Source organism: Vipera ursinii (genome assembly GCF_947247035.1).
Source record: "Vipera ursinii genome assembly, chromosome: Z".
NCBI lineage: Eukaryota > Metazoa > Chordata > Lepidosauria > Squamata > Viperidae > Vipera > Vipera ursinii.
In genome coordinates this window covers 12120534-12138589 of record NC_139517.1, presented here as the reverse complement: position 1 = coordinate 12138589, position 18056 = coordinate 12120534, and the positions used below count along the sequence as shown (strand labels likewise).

The 18056-nt window shown below is 43.4% G+C and overlaps 1 protein-coding gene across 1 annotated transcript in view; it reads left to right on the top strand.

The window, feature by feature from the left end:
- Positions 1 to 237: 237 nt before the first annotated feature.
- STX1B (syntaxin 1B) overlaps positions 238 to 18056 on the top strand; it is a gene marked incomplete at its 5' end in the record, with an annotated part of 80333 nt that continues 62514 nt past the window's right edge. Inside the window, 3 exons of the mRNA XM_083378807.1 lie at positions 238 to 319; positions 1142 to 1322; positions 1469 to 1496. Of these exons, the coding sequence (XP_083234933.1) occupies positions 238 to 319; positions 1142 to 1322; positions 1469 to 1496 (291 nt within the window). The remainder of the gene's footprint in view (positions 320 to 1141; positions 1323 to 1468; positions 1497 to 18056) is intronic.

Genomic DNA, 18056 nt, shown 5'->3' with positions numbered 1-18056 from the left:
CGGGGGGCAGTCCGGAGTTCCACAGGTAAATCATTCCAAAGGGCAGGCGCGCCCACAGAGAATGAAGATGATGATGGCACTGTAATTTATAGTGTGTATCTTGGTTTGTTAGCAAAGTTATGTCATTAACACAGACTAACAGTTATGTGGATTAAGGCCTTGAGAAAGCAAATGGAAGAATGCTAGATGACATGCTATTATCGCTGGAATGCTGTCTTCAGACATAGTACGTCATTGATGGCTAGTTGCTGGAAGGCAGTGACAACGTATATTCAGGCTTTTGGGAAGCTGGGTTGTGAACTAGATTCAATTCCGGCAGGTATTTTCTAACATTCTCACAAAGACTATTTTTCATTTATTTTATTAGTAGATTTTGATCATGCTCCTCTGGAAAAAAAATGCTTTTCTGGGCACTTTAGCCAAATCTCAGATTGGAGTCTTATTCATTTTTTTAAAAATTACAAAGCAACCAAACTGCATGGCAAGCCACATTAATAATTCAAAGCTTTTTAAACCTATTTTTAAACAGCTAGGAAACCTTATCAGCCTGGCACCCCAAATATAACATTCCATTAATTAATTATCTGCCTGCAGAGTGAGATCCAAAGGCAGGTCTGCTTTGGTGGTATATAACACACACTGCCAATACCAAGCAGTCAGGTTTTAGGCAAAGGCTCAAAAATAGTTGGCTGCAGTGGAGAGCTGCAGGTGGAATTGGCAAGATCTAGAAGTTGGATGCATATGTCTGTGGTCAGTTTATAAGCATTCCTTCTCGGCAATCTGAAGCAATTTAGGTGCTGTCCTGCCTCTTTATGTTCTGCTTGTATATAGTAAATAGGGATTTACTTTATCTTTATCTTTCTCCCTCCCTCCCTCCCCCCCACCTCCCTCTCTCTCATATGACAAGGAAATACATGCAGAAATTTGGAAAGTACTACCTCTTAAGCACTGGAGCTGAGATCCTTTTATTAAAATTAAGGGCTGGGGAGTGGGGAGAGAGAGAGAGAGAGAGAGAGAGAGAGAGAGAGAGAGAGAGAGAGAGAGAGAGAGAGAGAGAGAGAGAGAGAGAGAGAGAGAGAGAATGAGAATTATAACATCCAGGTTTGCATCCCTGTTATTTATTTATCCGGCTGCTTCACAGGTGAAGGTTTTCAAGCTTGGTTGCTAGGAGGGCTGGAGGAAGTTTGGCTGCGTCAGGCCAGTCCCTTCGCCGGCGGCTTGGCGGCTTGCCTGCTGTCTGTGTCAATAGCGCAGCCAGTGACTCAGGAGGCTGAGAAGAAGCTGCTGATGGGAGCAGGGATGAATGGAGACCTACAGCCAAGGTGGGAGAGGGAGTGGGGCTGGAAGGGAAGCAGCAGCCCTCTGCTTTACCAAGCAGGTTAGCGGAGATGAGGGCACAGCAGGAATAACTTGCTTGTGGTGGTGGGCTAAGGCTGTTGTCTTAGAAACTCAGACCCTTACAATACAGGAAAGCTGGCATCGAAGTAAAATTGCAGGTATGCTCGCGAGCTCCGACAACAACCGCTTTGTGTGAGAATAAGGATCGGCCTGCATCTCTTAGTGCTTAGGGCTGAAAGACTCACAATGCCTCCTGAATCTTCTCCGTTGTCTATTGAAACAAAGTCACTGCGCTCTTCCGCAGATCTAATTGAATGGGAACAATACTGAACACGTCTGTTTCCCACACTGTTGAGCGTGGTGTGCTGTTGTCTTCCAACCTGTGGTTTGTGGGAAATGAAATCTAGTGGCTGAACCCATCAAACCATGGTCCCCACCTCCCCTGCCACCCACTCCCCTCCTTCTCTGCCTTCCCTGTGTTTAACAGCATTTTAATTAAAAAATAATAATAAAGGGAAACTACAAAAGGGAGAACAATCCTTGATTTTCCAGAATGCAGTCCAAAACGTGGTCCCATTTGCACAGAAAAGAGGTAAGCCTAGAGAACATCCTGAGCTATTGGCAGGGATATCATTACCATTTTATTTACTGGCCAACGGGTATTTTGTGGTTGGTTAACACCTGTCAGGGCAACTATTTTGTAAGCAGGCCGATAACCTTGTCTTAAAGTTCCAGCTATATCCCAGATGTCTGGGATAAGCCACAGTTGTTTAACCATGTTCTGTAAAAATAAATCACCAATATCTGACTTTCTGCTGCCTGCTAAGTTCTAAGCCATGATTTATAAACCATGGGGTGAGGTTCTGGATTCATGCAGAACATTAAAGTAACCTACTGTATTATTTATTTAGCTGGATGTGTGATCCCAGCCAATTCGATGGCACTTCATTCAGAAACCCCAGATGGCCCTTTTTAAGTGACTGGCATTCACATTCATCAGTGTGAGTGAGCGCCAAGCTGCCCAGAGGGATCTTAAGAGACCACGGTAGCCTTTCCTCCTGCGAGTCTCTTGGACTGCAAGGCGATCAAACCGGTCAGTCCTAGAGGAGATCAACCCTGACTGCTCTTTAGAAGGCCAGATCCTGAAATTGAAACTCAAAGACTTTGGCCACCTAATGAGAAGGAAGGACTCACTGGAGAAGAGCCTCATGCTGGGAAAGGCTGAGGGCAAGAGAAGAAGGGGACGACAGAGAACGAGGTGGCTGGATGGAGTCACTGAAGCAGTAGGCGGGAGCCTAAATGGACTCCAGAAGATGGTAGAGGACAGGAAGGCCCGGAGAAACGTTGTCTATGGGGTCGCAATGGGTCGGACACGACTTCGCAGCTAACAACAACAACAACAACTGTGTAGTTACATTATTTTAGGCTTGAACGTCAAGTGGACCTCGATGTTCCTTAGTTCAAAAGGTGGTAAGCTAGCTAGCAGGCGCTGCGTTTGGAGGTCCCTCATTCTGCAGTGTACAGCTGAGGACACCTGCCCTCCAATCCTATCCTGGTGATACTCCCTCCTCTTAATTTCACTCTTGGACATATTGATATGCGTGTCGCTTCAACTTTCCCGCGAATCTCCTAACCTGCTGCTGAAAACTAATTGCTGTTATATAAACACAGGAAGCCGTTTCTGGGTGTTTGACTGCAGTCCCTCTGCATGAGCTGCTAGGCATTTTTTGGTGCCTGGCCAGAGAGCTGCTTCTGCTGCTGCTGCTTCATTTTCAGGAAACGATTCCTGGCAATTCCAGACGTGTTCAAACATTTCTTGCAGCAGTGTGGCTGTCCTGCCAAACATGGTGACCGAGATATCTCAATAGGTGGACTCCTGGGAAAACAAGCAAGCATAAGTCATGACCCATCTTCTCGGCACCCTGCTCCCTGCTCTAGAAAACCCCAGATGGAAACCCCATGTTCTCTGAGAGTAGGGATTTCTGATGGCTGAATGTGTAAGTCACTGAAGATGCTGTGCCTGCCACCTGCTGCCTGCAAAGTCTAATTCAACACCACTTCTCAGGGTACAGGTAAGTCCTTGCCTTACAGCCATTTGTTTAGTGACAGTTTGAAGTTGCAATGGCACTGGAAAAAAGTGATTTGTGACTGTTTTTCCCACTCATTGCAACTTCCCCAGGGTCTTTTGATCAAAACTGGGTGCTTGACAACTGGCATGTATTTATGAAGATTGCACTTTCCTGAGGGGGGGAGGGGTCCCTCTGTAACCTCAACTGGCTTTCGACAAGCAAACTTAATAGGGGAAGCTAGATTCGCTTAAGGATTGCATAACTCGCTTAACAGCTGGAGTGATTTACTCAGTTGTGGCGACAAAGGTCATAAAATGGGACAAAACTCACTTAACAGCTGTTTTGCTTAACAATTAAAAGAATGGGTTTAATTGTGGTTGTACCTCAAGGACTATACCTTTAAAACAATAAAGAGCTGGTGTGTTCGGATTGCGCTATTACTATTACGATGTCAAATGGGCTTCATTTCCCCCCACCCCCTCCCCCAAAAAGCCCAGAACTCCTTCAGCAAATCTTAGCTCTCAGCTGGAAGGTTTTCAGCAATCCTGAGGCTCAGATTTTGAGAATTAGCACCTGGAACCTGACAGCTAATGGGTGAATTCCAACACACTGATCAGTAGAGCTGGGAAGAGACAGAGAGGGTGGCTTGAATTTTCCTGCTAGAGAACCATCTTCACAACATTTCTCTCTTGGGGTGGAGCCCAGTGGAGCCCAACAAAGCAGAAAAAAAGCTCTAATAAATTAACCTGCATATCTTTCTTTCTTTCTTTCTTTCTTTCTTTCTTTCTTTCTTTCTTTCTTCTTTCTTTCTTTCTTTCTTTCTTTCTTTCTTTCTTTCTTTCTTTCTTTCTTTCTTTCTTTCTCCAAGCAAAAGAATGGAAATCCTGAAACTTTGGAACAGTTCATGAAAACTGGTATGCCTATAGAGAAGGTCACCTACCTGAGCCTCATTATAGCCCATACACACACACACAATATATGTATATGTATATGTATATGTATATGTATATGTATATGTATATGTATATGTATAATGCTTGTTAACTATTTAGATTACCTTGCTAGGCCCCAAACATGGGACAAATCTTTATTTCTTGTTTCGGCCTAACCGAAACACATACCGGTATTTAACACATATCTCCCTTGCTTCTCAGCTAACAAAGTGAGATAGAGCTTGTGGCCTAGAGGTTAAAACAACTGCCTAATGATCAGCTTGTCAGAAGTTTGCAAAAAGTGATCATGTGACCCTGGGACACTACAACCATCATAAATATGAGTCAGTTGCCAAGCATTTGAATTTTGACCAAATAACTATGGGGATGCTGCAATGGTTGTTAAGTGAAAGAAACAGTCATAAGCACTGCTTTTTTTGTAAAAGAAAAAGGTGCTGGAACTCACACATGTCATACAACCCGCCTTGCCTACCCTACAAGGTTCCATCAAAAAAAAGGTGCCGGAACTCCGTTCTGAGCGTTCTATGAGAAAGAAAGCCCTGGTCATAAGTCACTCTTTTCAGTGCCATTGTAACTTCAAACCGACACTAAACAAATTGTTATAAGTGGAGGACTACCTTCTAATTTTTCTTTTGTTAAGCAGAGTCAAATCTGGACAGGAGACCACTCAGGAATTCCAGGGCTGGACTGGCTAGACTGGGAATATAATATGCCAGTAGAAAGCATTGCTTTAATCAGTGAACTTAACAGACAAAATCAATACAACATTGATGGGACAATGTATAGTAAATATTAAATCATACACATAGTGAAAACATGATAAACCACTTACTTCCTTATTGGTGCCAAGAAAGAACATGTCGGGGAAGGTACCAGGAGCCCCACTGCCCTTTCCCCACTTAAGCCTCATTCTCTAGTCCAGGGGTCTTCAAACGTGGCCCTTTTATGACTTGTGGACTTCAACTCCCAGAATTCCTCAGTCAGTGTGCCTGGCTGAGGAATTCTGGGAGTTGAAGTCCACAAGTCATAAAAGGGCCACGTTTGAAGACCCCTGCTCTAGCCTTACCACAGGTGTTTTTCAACAATTGTAGGACAGTTTAGAAAGGCAGGTTTTCCCCCTTTCCTTTGTCTCCAGCCATGGACGAAGTGCCAAATATTTGCCTGTTTATTTATAAATAAACAGTGGGCTAATGCCTCCTTAAGTAACACCAGCTGCCTGCAATTAGTGCAGGTTCGCATCCCACCAGGCTCAAGGTTGACTCAGCCTTCCATCCTTCCGAGGTAGATAAAATGAGGACCCAGATTGTTGGGGGCAATTAAGCTGACTTTGTAATAATGCCGCTTGGGGTGTGTGCGAAAGCCCTAATAAGCAGGCATATACATAGAATGAAGGCTACCGCTAAGCTTGTAAGCCGCCCTGAGTCTTCGGAGAAGGGCGGGATATAAATGGAATTAAAATAAAATAAAAATAAGGTAAAGCTCTTAAATGAAACACATATAGAGAACGGGCCTCTGAATGTCCTGAGCCAAGGACCTCTGTGCATTTGCTTGCAAAGGTGTCTCAAGGTGATTACACCTGCTCGTCCTCCCAGCTTGGAGGACATGCAAAACTTTGTTTTTGTTGTGGATGTTACTTTATTTATAGATTCCATTTGTTTTAAATTACAGTTTTGCATGCCACAAATAATATCATGCCCTTATTACAGGAGTCTTCAAACTTGGCCCTTTTATGACTTGTGGACTTCAACTCCCAGAATTCCTCAGCCAGTGTGCCTGGCTGAGGAATTCTGGGAGTTGAAGTCCACAAGTCATAAAAGGGCCAAGTGTGAAGACCCCTGCCTTATTAGAAAGAATCCAGAATTGGAAATCTGCAGAAAGGAGAAGAAATCCAAGTAATAAGGATCAGAAAGAAGAGAAGGACAAAAGAAGGATGTTCTCCTGTAAAAGGAAGAAAAAAGGCCGTCATTCCACGAGGGAGCACCTGTTTTACAGGTAAGCCATACATTAAGGCAAAGTTCTTAGCTTGATGTGTCCCTTGCCCCAAATAGCATCGGAACCTAAAAAGTAGATAAATATCTTTTATTTATGCATAAATAAGAAGATAGGTCTCTCTCACAGCTACAAGGTGAAAAGACCCTTACGACCGATTCACTTTATGTACAGTTCTAACATGCTGAGTTTGGAAAGTGTTCTTCATTGTTTTCCATAACTCAAGTCATCCAGCATCTAGCGAGCACGCCCAATAATTCTATATGTTCCATGTAACAGTTCACATGATTCCGTAATATTCTTGGCATGATATTTTCAAAGACTAACTGAATGTTCAAGGGGTGTGTTTTCCACACTTTCTGTACAGTTCTCAGCCTGCCTAAACCATGACTTCACGTTCCACATGAAGAATCTGATTCTTATTCAAAGTAGCTAGCAACATTAATCAAAGACGCTCCAAATATTACCCCGAGAGATCCCTTTGTTCTACTCCCATCACCCATGCAGCCCCAGATTCTGAAGATCTGTTTCCAATCAGTGTTGAGAAGAATAAGCTTCACGGAGCAAAGGACAGAACTTGGTAAAAAGGCAGGTGCTGATGTTTCTAATGATGTGAAATAGTAAGAAAAGAATTATGGCCAATTTTCCTAGTGGGCCAAAAAGTGGGAAACTCAGTAGGAGTCCCCAGAACACATTACTGGACAGCTCAGTGATGTTGGTCATTATGAGTGGACAGCTGGGTTTGGGAGGGAGAAGGCCAATTTCAGATCTTTAGAATACAGGCAGTCCTTGTTAGATGTTTTTGTGCCAGCCATGGCAGTTCCCCAAAAAGGTCATCAGATGGGAGCAAAGAGGCATCTTTGCTCCCACTGGTGGGTCAGGGGTCCCCGGCCCCTGCAACCCCATTGGAGAGAGTTAATTGGTAAGGGAGGGGCTGAGGACCCCCATAAAAACCTCTGCTCAGGGGCTGCTCCTCTCTGCTCTCTTTGTTCTGCTTGCTTACTTGCTGATCCATGAGCTCAACCCAGGCATGGATGCCTCCATGCCAGGGAACTCTTTCTATTTACTTTATCGTTAAATAAAGCTTTGACTGATTGCATCCCTGAGTGCTGCCTTTTTTACTTGGAAGCACCTTAACGAACCATTGATCTCGTGAGGCCATCTCACAGTCCTCAACTTAACAAGCAGAACTGAGCCCCAAATTTCTGCTGCTAAGGGAAACATATGTTAAGTGAATTTTATCCCATTTTGCGACCTTTCTTGCTACAGTTGTTAAGTGAATCACTGCAGCTGTTAAGTTCATAACACAGCTGTTAAGTGAATCTGGCTTCCTTATTGACTTCGCTTATAAGAAGGTCGCAAAAGTGGATCATATGATTCCGGGAACACTGGAATCGTCATAAGTATGAGTCAGTTGCCAAACATCCGAATTTTGATCACATGACTCTCGGGGGTGCAAAAATGGTTGTAAGTGTGAAAAATGGTCATGTCCCTTTTTTGGGTGCTGTTGTAATTTTGAATGGTCACTAATTTAATTTAATATTTAATAATTTAATTTGTATACCGCCCTTCTCCCGAAGGACTCAGGGTGGTGAACAGGGCAATAAATGAACTGTTGTAGGTCGAGGACTACCTGTAATTCTGATGTGATTCTCAAACTGGATTCTGAAACACATTAAGTAAACCGTTTGGCCTGGACACGCCTCAGATGTGCTGCAGTCTTAGAATCCTTAAAAGATACAGCCCTTGAGCTGAAACCAGCAATCCAATTTAATAAGGAACTAAAAAGCAGAATGAACATGAATATCAGTTTCAGGTTTCCCTTGATTTATGCAAATTTCCTTTATGCAAATTTGCTCTTATGCGTTGGATTATTTTTGGCTAAGAATTCACTTTCTTATATGCAGGAAAAAAGGTCACCCTAACAGGATCTGAGCTAACTTAGTGAATTTGTACCAGAAGTCTGGAAACATGCCAAAGACATCTGAACATTTCCCCACCAAACAAATGGTATTTTTTTACTATTGTGTGGTGCAGTTATTTTAGTTCTGCATCCTGTCTCCTATTTTGTACTACTGCTACGATGGGGTCAAAACAGCCCTCAACATCCAAACTCTTATCCAAAAGGAAAACAACCTCTTGGTTGACATAATATATCCTTCCAAAGCTGGTAAAAGATTTCTTTAGTTTTAAAACAGGCTTCTAATCTGGGTGAATTTACTACAAGTAATCCTCATGTTACAACCATTCATTTAGTGATGTTCAGAGTTACAATGGTGCTGAAAAAGAATGAATTATGACCAGTTTTGCACTTACGACTGTTGCAGCATCCTCATGGCCACGTCATCAGAGTTCGGATGTTTGGCAACCAGCATATATTTAGGATGGTTGCAGCATCCCAGGATCCTATGATGGCCATTTGGGCCTTTCCAGCCAGTTTCTGACAAGCAAAGTTGGTGGTGAAAGCAGAATTTGCTTAACAGCAGCACAATTCACTGAAATGCAGTATTTCACTTAACAACTGCCTTGCTTAGGAGTGGAATTCCTGGTCCCAACTGTGGTGGTAAATCAAGGACTACCTATATTTGCAACATAAGGAAGAATGCCAGTAACATTCATCATGCCATGATGCTTTCCTCCTTGCGGTCTGCCATCTTAACCATGTGCAGTAGAAATCCAGCTGTAGAGAAAATGGAGAACATGTGTTCACTGTCCATAAAGCACAAGACAAGGGAAGGAAATGTGTTTGAGCAATGTAGTGATTTTTTAATGAGCTCATTTATTCAATTAACATATTTTTAGGATGAATAGAATATTTGCAGCTGTGGGGTTTTTGCTGGTGTCTCGGCTTGATTGTTTTCTTGTAATATCATCAGTGCTAATCAGTGTGGAGTTTCCCCCGTTTGTATACTCACTAGCACTGATGGTATTACCCAGTTGGGTGCTGAAATGTCTGCGACAAAACAACCAGGTTCAGAGAGCACCAAGGACTCCACAGATTATTAGTAGCCAGAGAATAATTACAGGCAAGTCATTTCTATGCCAGCCTGATCATGAACAGACGATCACAAATTCTTGACAGTCCACTAAAAGCCAATGAGGGTGAATGAATTTGCCTATGGATTTATTTAGCAATAATCAAAGCTGAATACAAATTAAAATATTTTTAAATGACCCATCAGTATAACTTTATGCTCCATGTAAATCACACCAGTTGCGGCCCTATCTGGACCGGGATGCCCTGTGTACGGTCACTCATGCGCTCGTGACCTCTCGTCTGGACTACTGCAATGCTTTCTACATGGGGCTTCCCTTGAAGACCACTCGGAGGCTCCAACTGGTACAGAATGCAGCCGCGAGAGTTGTCTTGGGAGTTTCCCGGTACTCCCATGTTACACCTTTGCTCCGCGAGCTGCATTGGTTACCAGTTGTCTTCTGAGTGAGATTCAAGGTTCTGGTAATGGTTTTTAAGTCCCTACATGGCATGGGTCCGGAGTACCTCGGGGATCACCTGCTGCCGGCGTCAACTTCCCTCCGCCCTGTGCGTTCCCACAGAGAGGGCCTCCTCAGGGTGCCTCCAGTCAGAGAATGTCGGCTGGTGGCCCCCAGGGGGAGGGCCTTCTCTGTGGGCGCTCCGGCTTTATGGAACCAGCTGCCGGTCGAGCTCCGGATGGCACCGGACCTTCGCTCCTTCCGACGCGGTCTGAAGACCCATTTATTTGATCAAGCTGGCCTGGCCTGATGGGGGATGTTAGGTTTTTTAATGGGGTTTTTTATATTGTTATTGTTTTTATCTGGGCTATTATTTAATCCTTTTTAATTTTTGTATTCTCTATTTATATGTGCCCTGTTCACCGCCCTGAGTCCTTTGGGAGAAGGGCGGTATACAGATATAATAAAAATAAATAAAATAAATAAATTTGGCACCTCCACCTGAATGTACGTTAATATGTCTCTGTTCGTTCCCGTTTATTCTAAGACTCTGCAGAATGGATATTTCTAGCCTTCTAATAATTAAATTTCAAGCAGGTTGTGGAAGAGATTTTTTTCCCCCAGCTTTTTTATTAGCACACATTACCCCTTCCTTACCCAGCACAGGTAGTCCTCAACTTACGACCACAACTGAGCCTGAAATTTCTGTTGGTAAGTGAGACATTTGTTAAGCGAGTTTTGCCCCATTTTACAACCTTTCTTACCATGGCTGTTAAGTGAATCACTGCAGTTGATTAGTTCGTAACACGGTTGTTAAGTGAATCTGGCCTCCCCATTGACTTTGCTTCTCAGAAAGTCACAAAAGGGGATCACATGACTCCGGGATACAGCAAATGTCATAAATGTGAGCCAGTTGCCAATTTTGTTCACGTGTCCCTGGGGATGCTCTGCAACGGTCGTAAGTGTGAAAAAATGGTCATTAAGTCCCTGTTTCCAGTGCCGTCGTAACTTCAAACCGTCACTAAGCAAGCTGTTGTAAGTCAAGGACTACCTGTGTAGCGCTGCCTTTACTCTTCACCTTATGACTCTCTGCAGGAGAGCGAGGTGGGGGTCGGGGATGATGGAACTGTAGCATTTCGGATTGTGGTCCCATCCTTCCTCACCTGACGCTCTCGGGCTAATCTAGATTTCATTTCCCAAGGTTTAGCAACTGAGGTTCCCATGAACTGAATTCCAAAACATCGGGAAGGCACCAGGTTGGTGAAGGCTGCTTGTTGGTGGTGAGTTTTGCTTCTAAACAGATTTGGGATCAGAGCTCTTTCTTCCATTGTGTTGCTGGCTTGGTTTCATATAAAATATCCTAGAGCCGGGAGGTACCACTTTTCATTTAAACGTATCAAGCGAAGGCATCCATCTTTTTTGCCTAACTGCTTCTCCTTCTCAGATTGATTTTAGTTATTAATTTTTTTCCCCCTAGCTTCCAGTCAGACTATACTTTCTTTAAAGATAATAATATTCTATGGCCCGCAGTCTGGAACGATGAAGAAATAAATGTTTGTTTTTTTTCTTTGCGAAATATTTTGGAAGATTGCTGCCATCCACTCTCAATTTACTCATCTCAAGACTGAATACACCCACTTCCTTCAATCTGTCCCATGTTTCTAATCTTCGGCTCCACCTCATTGCTATTTCTTTGAACCTGTTCCACTGTCTGAATTGTCTAGTGTGGTATCCGGAACTGGGTGCAGTATTCTAGATGAAGCCTGGCCAATTCTGGCTTCTGCTTTCATTTTCGTTCCTCCCTGGAAGTGTCAGAAATAATGTTTTAGTGTCTCCCTTTAACTCCCACTTGCTCTGAGCCTCTTTTCACATTAGCTTCTCCCGCCAAAGAATTCTACTTATCAGTGCTCTGCATTTTCTTACCGACTTGCTTTTTTTTTTTTTAAAGGCCAGGGCACATCTTACAAAGAAAACCTATTTAAAATGTTCTATTGATGGCATCTTCCTCCAGCACGTTTAGCCAAAATGTATAAGACAGTATCTCCCAAATGTTGGAAGTGCTCCGAAGAACTAGGTACATACTTCCATACGTGGTGGTCCTGTAGCAAATCACAAAGATTCTGGAAAATGATTTGGACATGGCTGAAAGAAATATTAAGACAAGAAGTTGAGTTTAGTCCAGAATTTTTCTTATTGGGCATAACAAAAGAGAAATACTCTAAAGACGAGTTGTATCTGGTGATCCACATTATTACAGCAGCAAGAATGTCATTTGCTCAAAATTGGAAAAGGAATGAAATCCCAGTAGAAAATGAGGTAATTAAGAAAATTTGGGAATGCCCAGAAATGGATAAATTAACTTTGGAATTTAAAAATAAAGATCAATCAGATTACTACAGAATTTGGAATAAATTTTATCTTTGGCGGGAACAAAAGGAAGGTCTCTATTAGGTCTTACAGATTGGTTTACTGTTCTAAGTATTGTATTATACTTAACTGATTTGTATCTTAAGTGTATTTAAGTGTTTATATATACATATATATATATATATATATATATATATATATATATATATATATATATATATATATATATGAATATTGTAGACAAGAAGGTTTGTCAGTCTGTTTGTACCGTGTCCAATGTTTTTAAATAATAAATTTAATAAAACATATTAAATAAAAAAAGAATTCTACTTATCAGTGCTCTGCATTTTCTTACTGACTTGCTTTTTTTTTTAAAGGCCAGGGCACATGATTGATTAGAACCTTTCCACCATCAGTTTTCTGGCTTTTCCCTCCCCACCCCCACCCCCTTTGCACCGTGCTCTCGTGTATTCCCAGACCTGCGCCCAGTCGTACAACTGTTGAATTTTCTTCAGACAGGAAGGCGGTGCCGAGAGCGGTGTCGAGGATGGCCGAAAAAGATCATTGGCAGTTCCCTCCCCTCCATCCAGGACATAGCACAGAAGCGTTGCTTGAGCAGGGTCCGCAAGATTGTCTGGGACGCTACACATCCTCTTCATGACCTGTTTTCCTTGTTACCTTCTGGGAGGAGGGGGCTTCGTGGTATCTATGGCAGAACATCCAGATTCAGCCACAGTTTCATTCCATACAGCATTAACCTTGTGAACTCTCAAGCTTCTTCCTTCCGTTATATATTCAAGATAGACAGTATTTAATATTATGTATATGTAGGGGTGTGGGTCCATACGTATGTTGTATATAGTACGGTTAGGTGTGTGTCGTGTATGTGTTTCACTTTGAGAGCGGGCAACTAAATTTCATTTTTGATGGGCACTGTTGTGCCCACAGTAAAAAAAAAAGACAATAAAGGTTACCCTGAAGGACGTGGAGAAAGCAGGCGGGCCTTAGCAACGCCTCTCTTTCCCCAACCGGCACCCTCTGGCTCTTGGGGACTCCCAGGCCCATCCTCCCCTGCCTGGCCTTGCCAGACTACAATTTCCATGATTCCTGGCCAGTAGCCCTGGTGGAGCAGTGGGATAATGCCTCCTTAAGTAACACCAGCTGCCTGCCATTAGTGCAGGTTCGAGTCCCACCAGGCTCCAGGTTGACTCAGCCTTCCATCCTTCCGAGGTAGGTAAAATGAGGACCCAGATTGTTGGGGGCAATTAAGCTGACTTTGTAATAATGCCGCTTGGGGGGGGGGGCGAAAGCCCTAATAAGCAGGCATATACATAGAATGAAGGCTATTGCTAAGCACATTGGTTTGTGCTTTAGATTGTAAGCCGCCCTGAGTCTTCGGAGAAGGGCGGGATATAAATGGGATTAAAATAAATAAGTAAAATAAATCTTATCTAAAAGTAATTTCCAAACTTGCTTGCATAATAGCCATGATGGACTGAGATTATTCTTTTGTCCAGCAGGGGGCAGTGCTGCATTCCTTCATGCAGCAGTGATCTATCCAGAAGCAGGATCTCTCCTCGAACAGAACATAATTGGGCAACGATGCTCACCGTGGCACGTACCCAGTGATACAAGTCTACTAGTGTGCCAATGAAACTTGCTCTGGTTGGCCTGGCTGTGCTTTGGCTTCTATTACCCCTCAGGTTCCCTATGACTCAGTACAAAGGACACTGTGTTACTCGACGCACTGGAGATGCGTTCCCAGAGACAGCAAACAGTGATCATCAGTGCTCTGCAGGAAAATGAGGTAGGAATCGGAGATGGTAGGACCAGGCTGCAGCACTTCAGAATCTGTCTCTCCCAAGCTGGCATCTGCCAGTTGCCTTGCAACTCCCACGATTACTACAGAAGTTGACATTCCCAGGAACTGGAATCTGAAACATCCTGGACTGAGAAAAGACGATACCCGTTCTGTCTCTGAAGGGCCTTCCGTGTGTATAAAACACCTTGCAGACAGATAACTAATAAAAAAAAACCTGGAGGATGGTTACATCCTGAAACCTTTTGCTTGCTTTGATGAACATGTTTGACAAGGAAGTCATTTTTTAAAGCCTTCGGAAAGGCAATCGGTCCTTCGCTGTTTGAAGCAGTGTATTTAATTTAATTTATTTTTTTTTGCATTTCTGTCACTTTATTCCGGTCCCAAACTTACAATTTTGCTGTGCATTTGGAGATGGAGATGGAAGAATGCGGCAAGCCATCCGCTCCCCTTTTGCGCTGCGTGTTTCTTTTATCATTTCCGTTTCCCCATACATCTTTCCTGTGATTCCTTCGCACCACAAGCCTCTATAGCGCCTTAAGGTGAGCCAGACTACAGGTCACGTGGCCGGCATGACTAGACGCCAAAGGCGCAGAGAACGCTGTTACCTTCCCACCGTAGTGGTCCCTATTTTTCTACTTGCATTTTTACGTGCTTTCAAACTGCTAGGTTGGCAGAAGCTGGGACGAGTAACAGACGCTCACTCTGTTACGTGGCACTCGGGATTCGACCCGCCAAACTGCCGACCTTCTGATCGACAAGCTCAGCATCCTAAGTACTGTTTGTTGGATATGCCTATTTTCTATGTAGTTTGAACTGTAATGAACTATATAAAACAAGAATCTTTGTCTATTTAAAACAGAGGTCCCCAATCCTCGGTCCATGGACCAGTTCCACGCCATGGCATGCCAGTAACCGGGCCGCACAAACAAGCAAAGCCCCCTCCATCGGATGCAGGCAGCACACAAAACCACACACCCTCCGGTCCGTGGAAAAAACCTCTCTCCACGTAACCAGTCCCTGGTGCTCAAAAGGTTGGGGACCTCTGATTTAAAATACACAAACCCATCGCCTTCAATATGTCTGCTATAAAGCATCCAATAAAAATGTTTTTAGGGCATCTTTCAAATGCACAAAGTGTGACATAGCACAAGCTTTAGAAGGAGAAGAAATGGCTGCAACTGTAGGAAAATCCTTCTTTCTGGTTGGTGGATTATATGCTTCCAAATTGGGGGCAGCTCTTAAGAACCAGATAGATTTTCTCTATGACAATCAACTGCTCCTGACCTGATGTCAACCCCAGATTGGTTAAAGCCATATTAATATACCACAGTCATAAACTTAACCTGGTAGAAATTGGGAGAAGTGCAACACTTTTAGCAAGGATGTTATACAGCTGTGAATTTTAAACCACTTCCAGTTCCAGTTCATGCATAAGAGCATAGAACATGGATGGGCAATTAATTTTCCCAAGGGGCCACATGAGAAACTAGAACTCTTATGGAGGGCTATGAAGGTGCATAGGTATGCATGCACATACATAAATTAAAAAATGCCTATATCAGTGTTCTTCAAAATAAATATGGTGTACACTTATTTACATTTAATTTCTAATTTCCAACTGACTTCACACAGGCTGGATATGGACAGCCAAAGGGCAGATGTGTCCCAAGGGTGATAAAATGCCCAGGACTGGCACAGAGCAAACTATATAGTTGAGCAGTGAGGTTACCATGACTTAACCTGTGTCTAAACTATTTTGGTGCAGAAATGGCTCTAGCTGGCCTACTAAAGCATAAGAGTAAGAAAATATTCATGATTAATTGCTTGTAACCACATTAGCTTTAGGAGCACCAAGTAGCTAGTTACTCATGCGCTCGTGACCTCCCGTATAGACTACTGCAATGCTCTGTACAGGGGGCTGCCCTTGAGGACCTTGAGGACCACTCGGAGGCTTCAGCTGGTGCAGAATGCGGCCGCGCGAGTTGTGATGGGGGTCTCCTGATACTCCCATGTAACACCTCTTCTCCGCGAGCTGCATTGGCTTCCAGTTGCCCTCTGGGTGAGATTCAAGATCCTGGTGATTACCTATAAAGCCCTAAATGGCATGGGTCCAGATTACTTACGGGAGCACCCGCTGCCGGCGTCATCTTCCCTTCGTCCTATGCGCTCCCACAGAGAGGGCCTCCTTGGGTGCCGTCGGTCAGAGAGTGTCGGCTTGCGGCCCCCAGGGGGAGAGCATTCTCTGTGGGCGCGCCAGACCTGTGGAATCAATTACCGGTTGAGCTCCGGATGGCTCCCGACCTTCGCTCTTTCCGCCGTGATCTGAAAACCTATTTATTTGAACAGGCCGGCCTGGTTTAAGGGTTTGGGGTATTTTTAATTATTTATTATAAGGGCTTAATTAATTTAATCTACTTTTAACTTTTGTATGTAATGGTTTTATTGCCCTGTACACCGCCCTGAGTCCTTCGGGAGAAGGGCGGTATAGAAATTCAATTAAATTCAAGGTTGACTCAGCCTTCCATCCTTCCGAGGTAGGTAAAATGAGGACCCAGATTGTTGGGGGCAATAAACTGACTTTGTAATAATGCCGCTTAGGGGGTGTGTGAAAGCCCTAATAAGCAGGCATATACATAGAATGAAGGCTACTGCTAAGCTTGTAAGCCGCCCTGAGTCTTTGGAGAAGGGCGGGATATAAATGGAATAAAAATTAAATAAATAAATAAATAAATAAATAAATAAATAAATAAATAAATAAATAATAAATACATTTTCCTTGTAGTTGAAAGGAGGCGCAAATGAGGTGTGAGGTGTAGTATAACAGAATGACAGAATAACAGAGTGGGAAGGGACCTTGGAGGTCTTCTAGTCCAACCCACTACTCAAGCAAGAGACCCCGTACCATTTCAGACAAATGGTCATCCAATCTCTTGTTAAAAACTTCCAGTGTTGGAGCACCCACAATTTCTGGAGGCAAGTCGTTTCACTGATTAATTGCTCTAACTGTTAGGAAATTTCTCCTTAGTTCTAGGTTGCTTCTCTCCTTGATTAGTTTTCATCCGTTGCTTCTTCTCCTGCCTTCGGGCGCTTTGGAGACTATCTTGACTGCCTCTTCTTTGTGGCAGCCCCTCAAATATTGGAACGCTGCTATGGTGGCACCCCTGGTCCTTCTTGTCATAAAAGTGGATATACCCAATTCCTGCAACCGTTCTTCATATGTTTTAGCCTCCAGTACGCTAAAAGCATCTTTGTTCCTCTTCTTTGCACTCTTTCTAAACATCTTTTTTATATTGTGGCGACCAAAACTGGATGCAATATTCCAAGTGTGCTCTTACCGAGGCGTAGAGTGATAGGGTTACTTTTTTTTTTTTGGTTATTCTATGCTGATTTATAGCACGTTAGCAAGCCCCACTCCTTCCCTGGTTGCATAGTCAGAATTCTGAATGGGTTAGAGCTCATCCTGTAAAATCGTTCTTTCCCCAAAGGTTTTGCCCACAAAGGTAAGGAATTGTACGCCATCGGAGTCAGCCATTTTGTGGAAGAACAGGAGAAAACTTTGTTCCTTTTCTACCAGTTTTAAGTGTTATTATTATTAATATTATTATTATTTTGTGGACTAGAAGCTTGCAGGTGTCTTTTCAAAGCGGCCCTAACACCTTGAACCCAAATACACTATTGCAACTGCAACTTTCTTGGGACTCAGATTCGCACTAGTTACCCCCCCCTTCACGGTACCTTTTGGAAGTGAATAAAGTGGGAGTAACCAATATTGCTTCTTTCTGGCCCCGCCCCCGCCCCCCCTACTAATATTTACAGGCGTCAGTGAATTACTTCCCCCATTGCTTCTCTGTGGGACTCAAAAAGGTTTCTCACCCAAATTGGTTCTGCAACTTGAAAATTGCAGAACTTGGAAAGCTGACTTTGTAATAATGCCGCTTGCGGGGGGGGGGGGGGGGGGGGGAAGCCCTAATAAGCAGGCATATACATAATGAATGAAGGCTATTGCTAAGCACATTGATTTGTGCTTCAAATTGTAAGCCGCCCTGAGTCTTTGGAGAAGGGCGGGATATAAATGGGATTAAAATA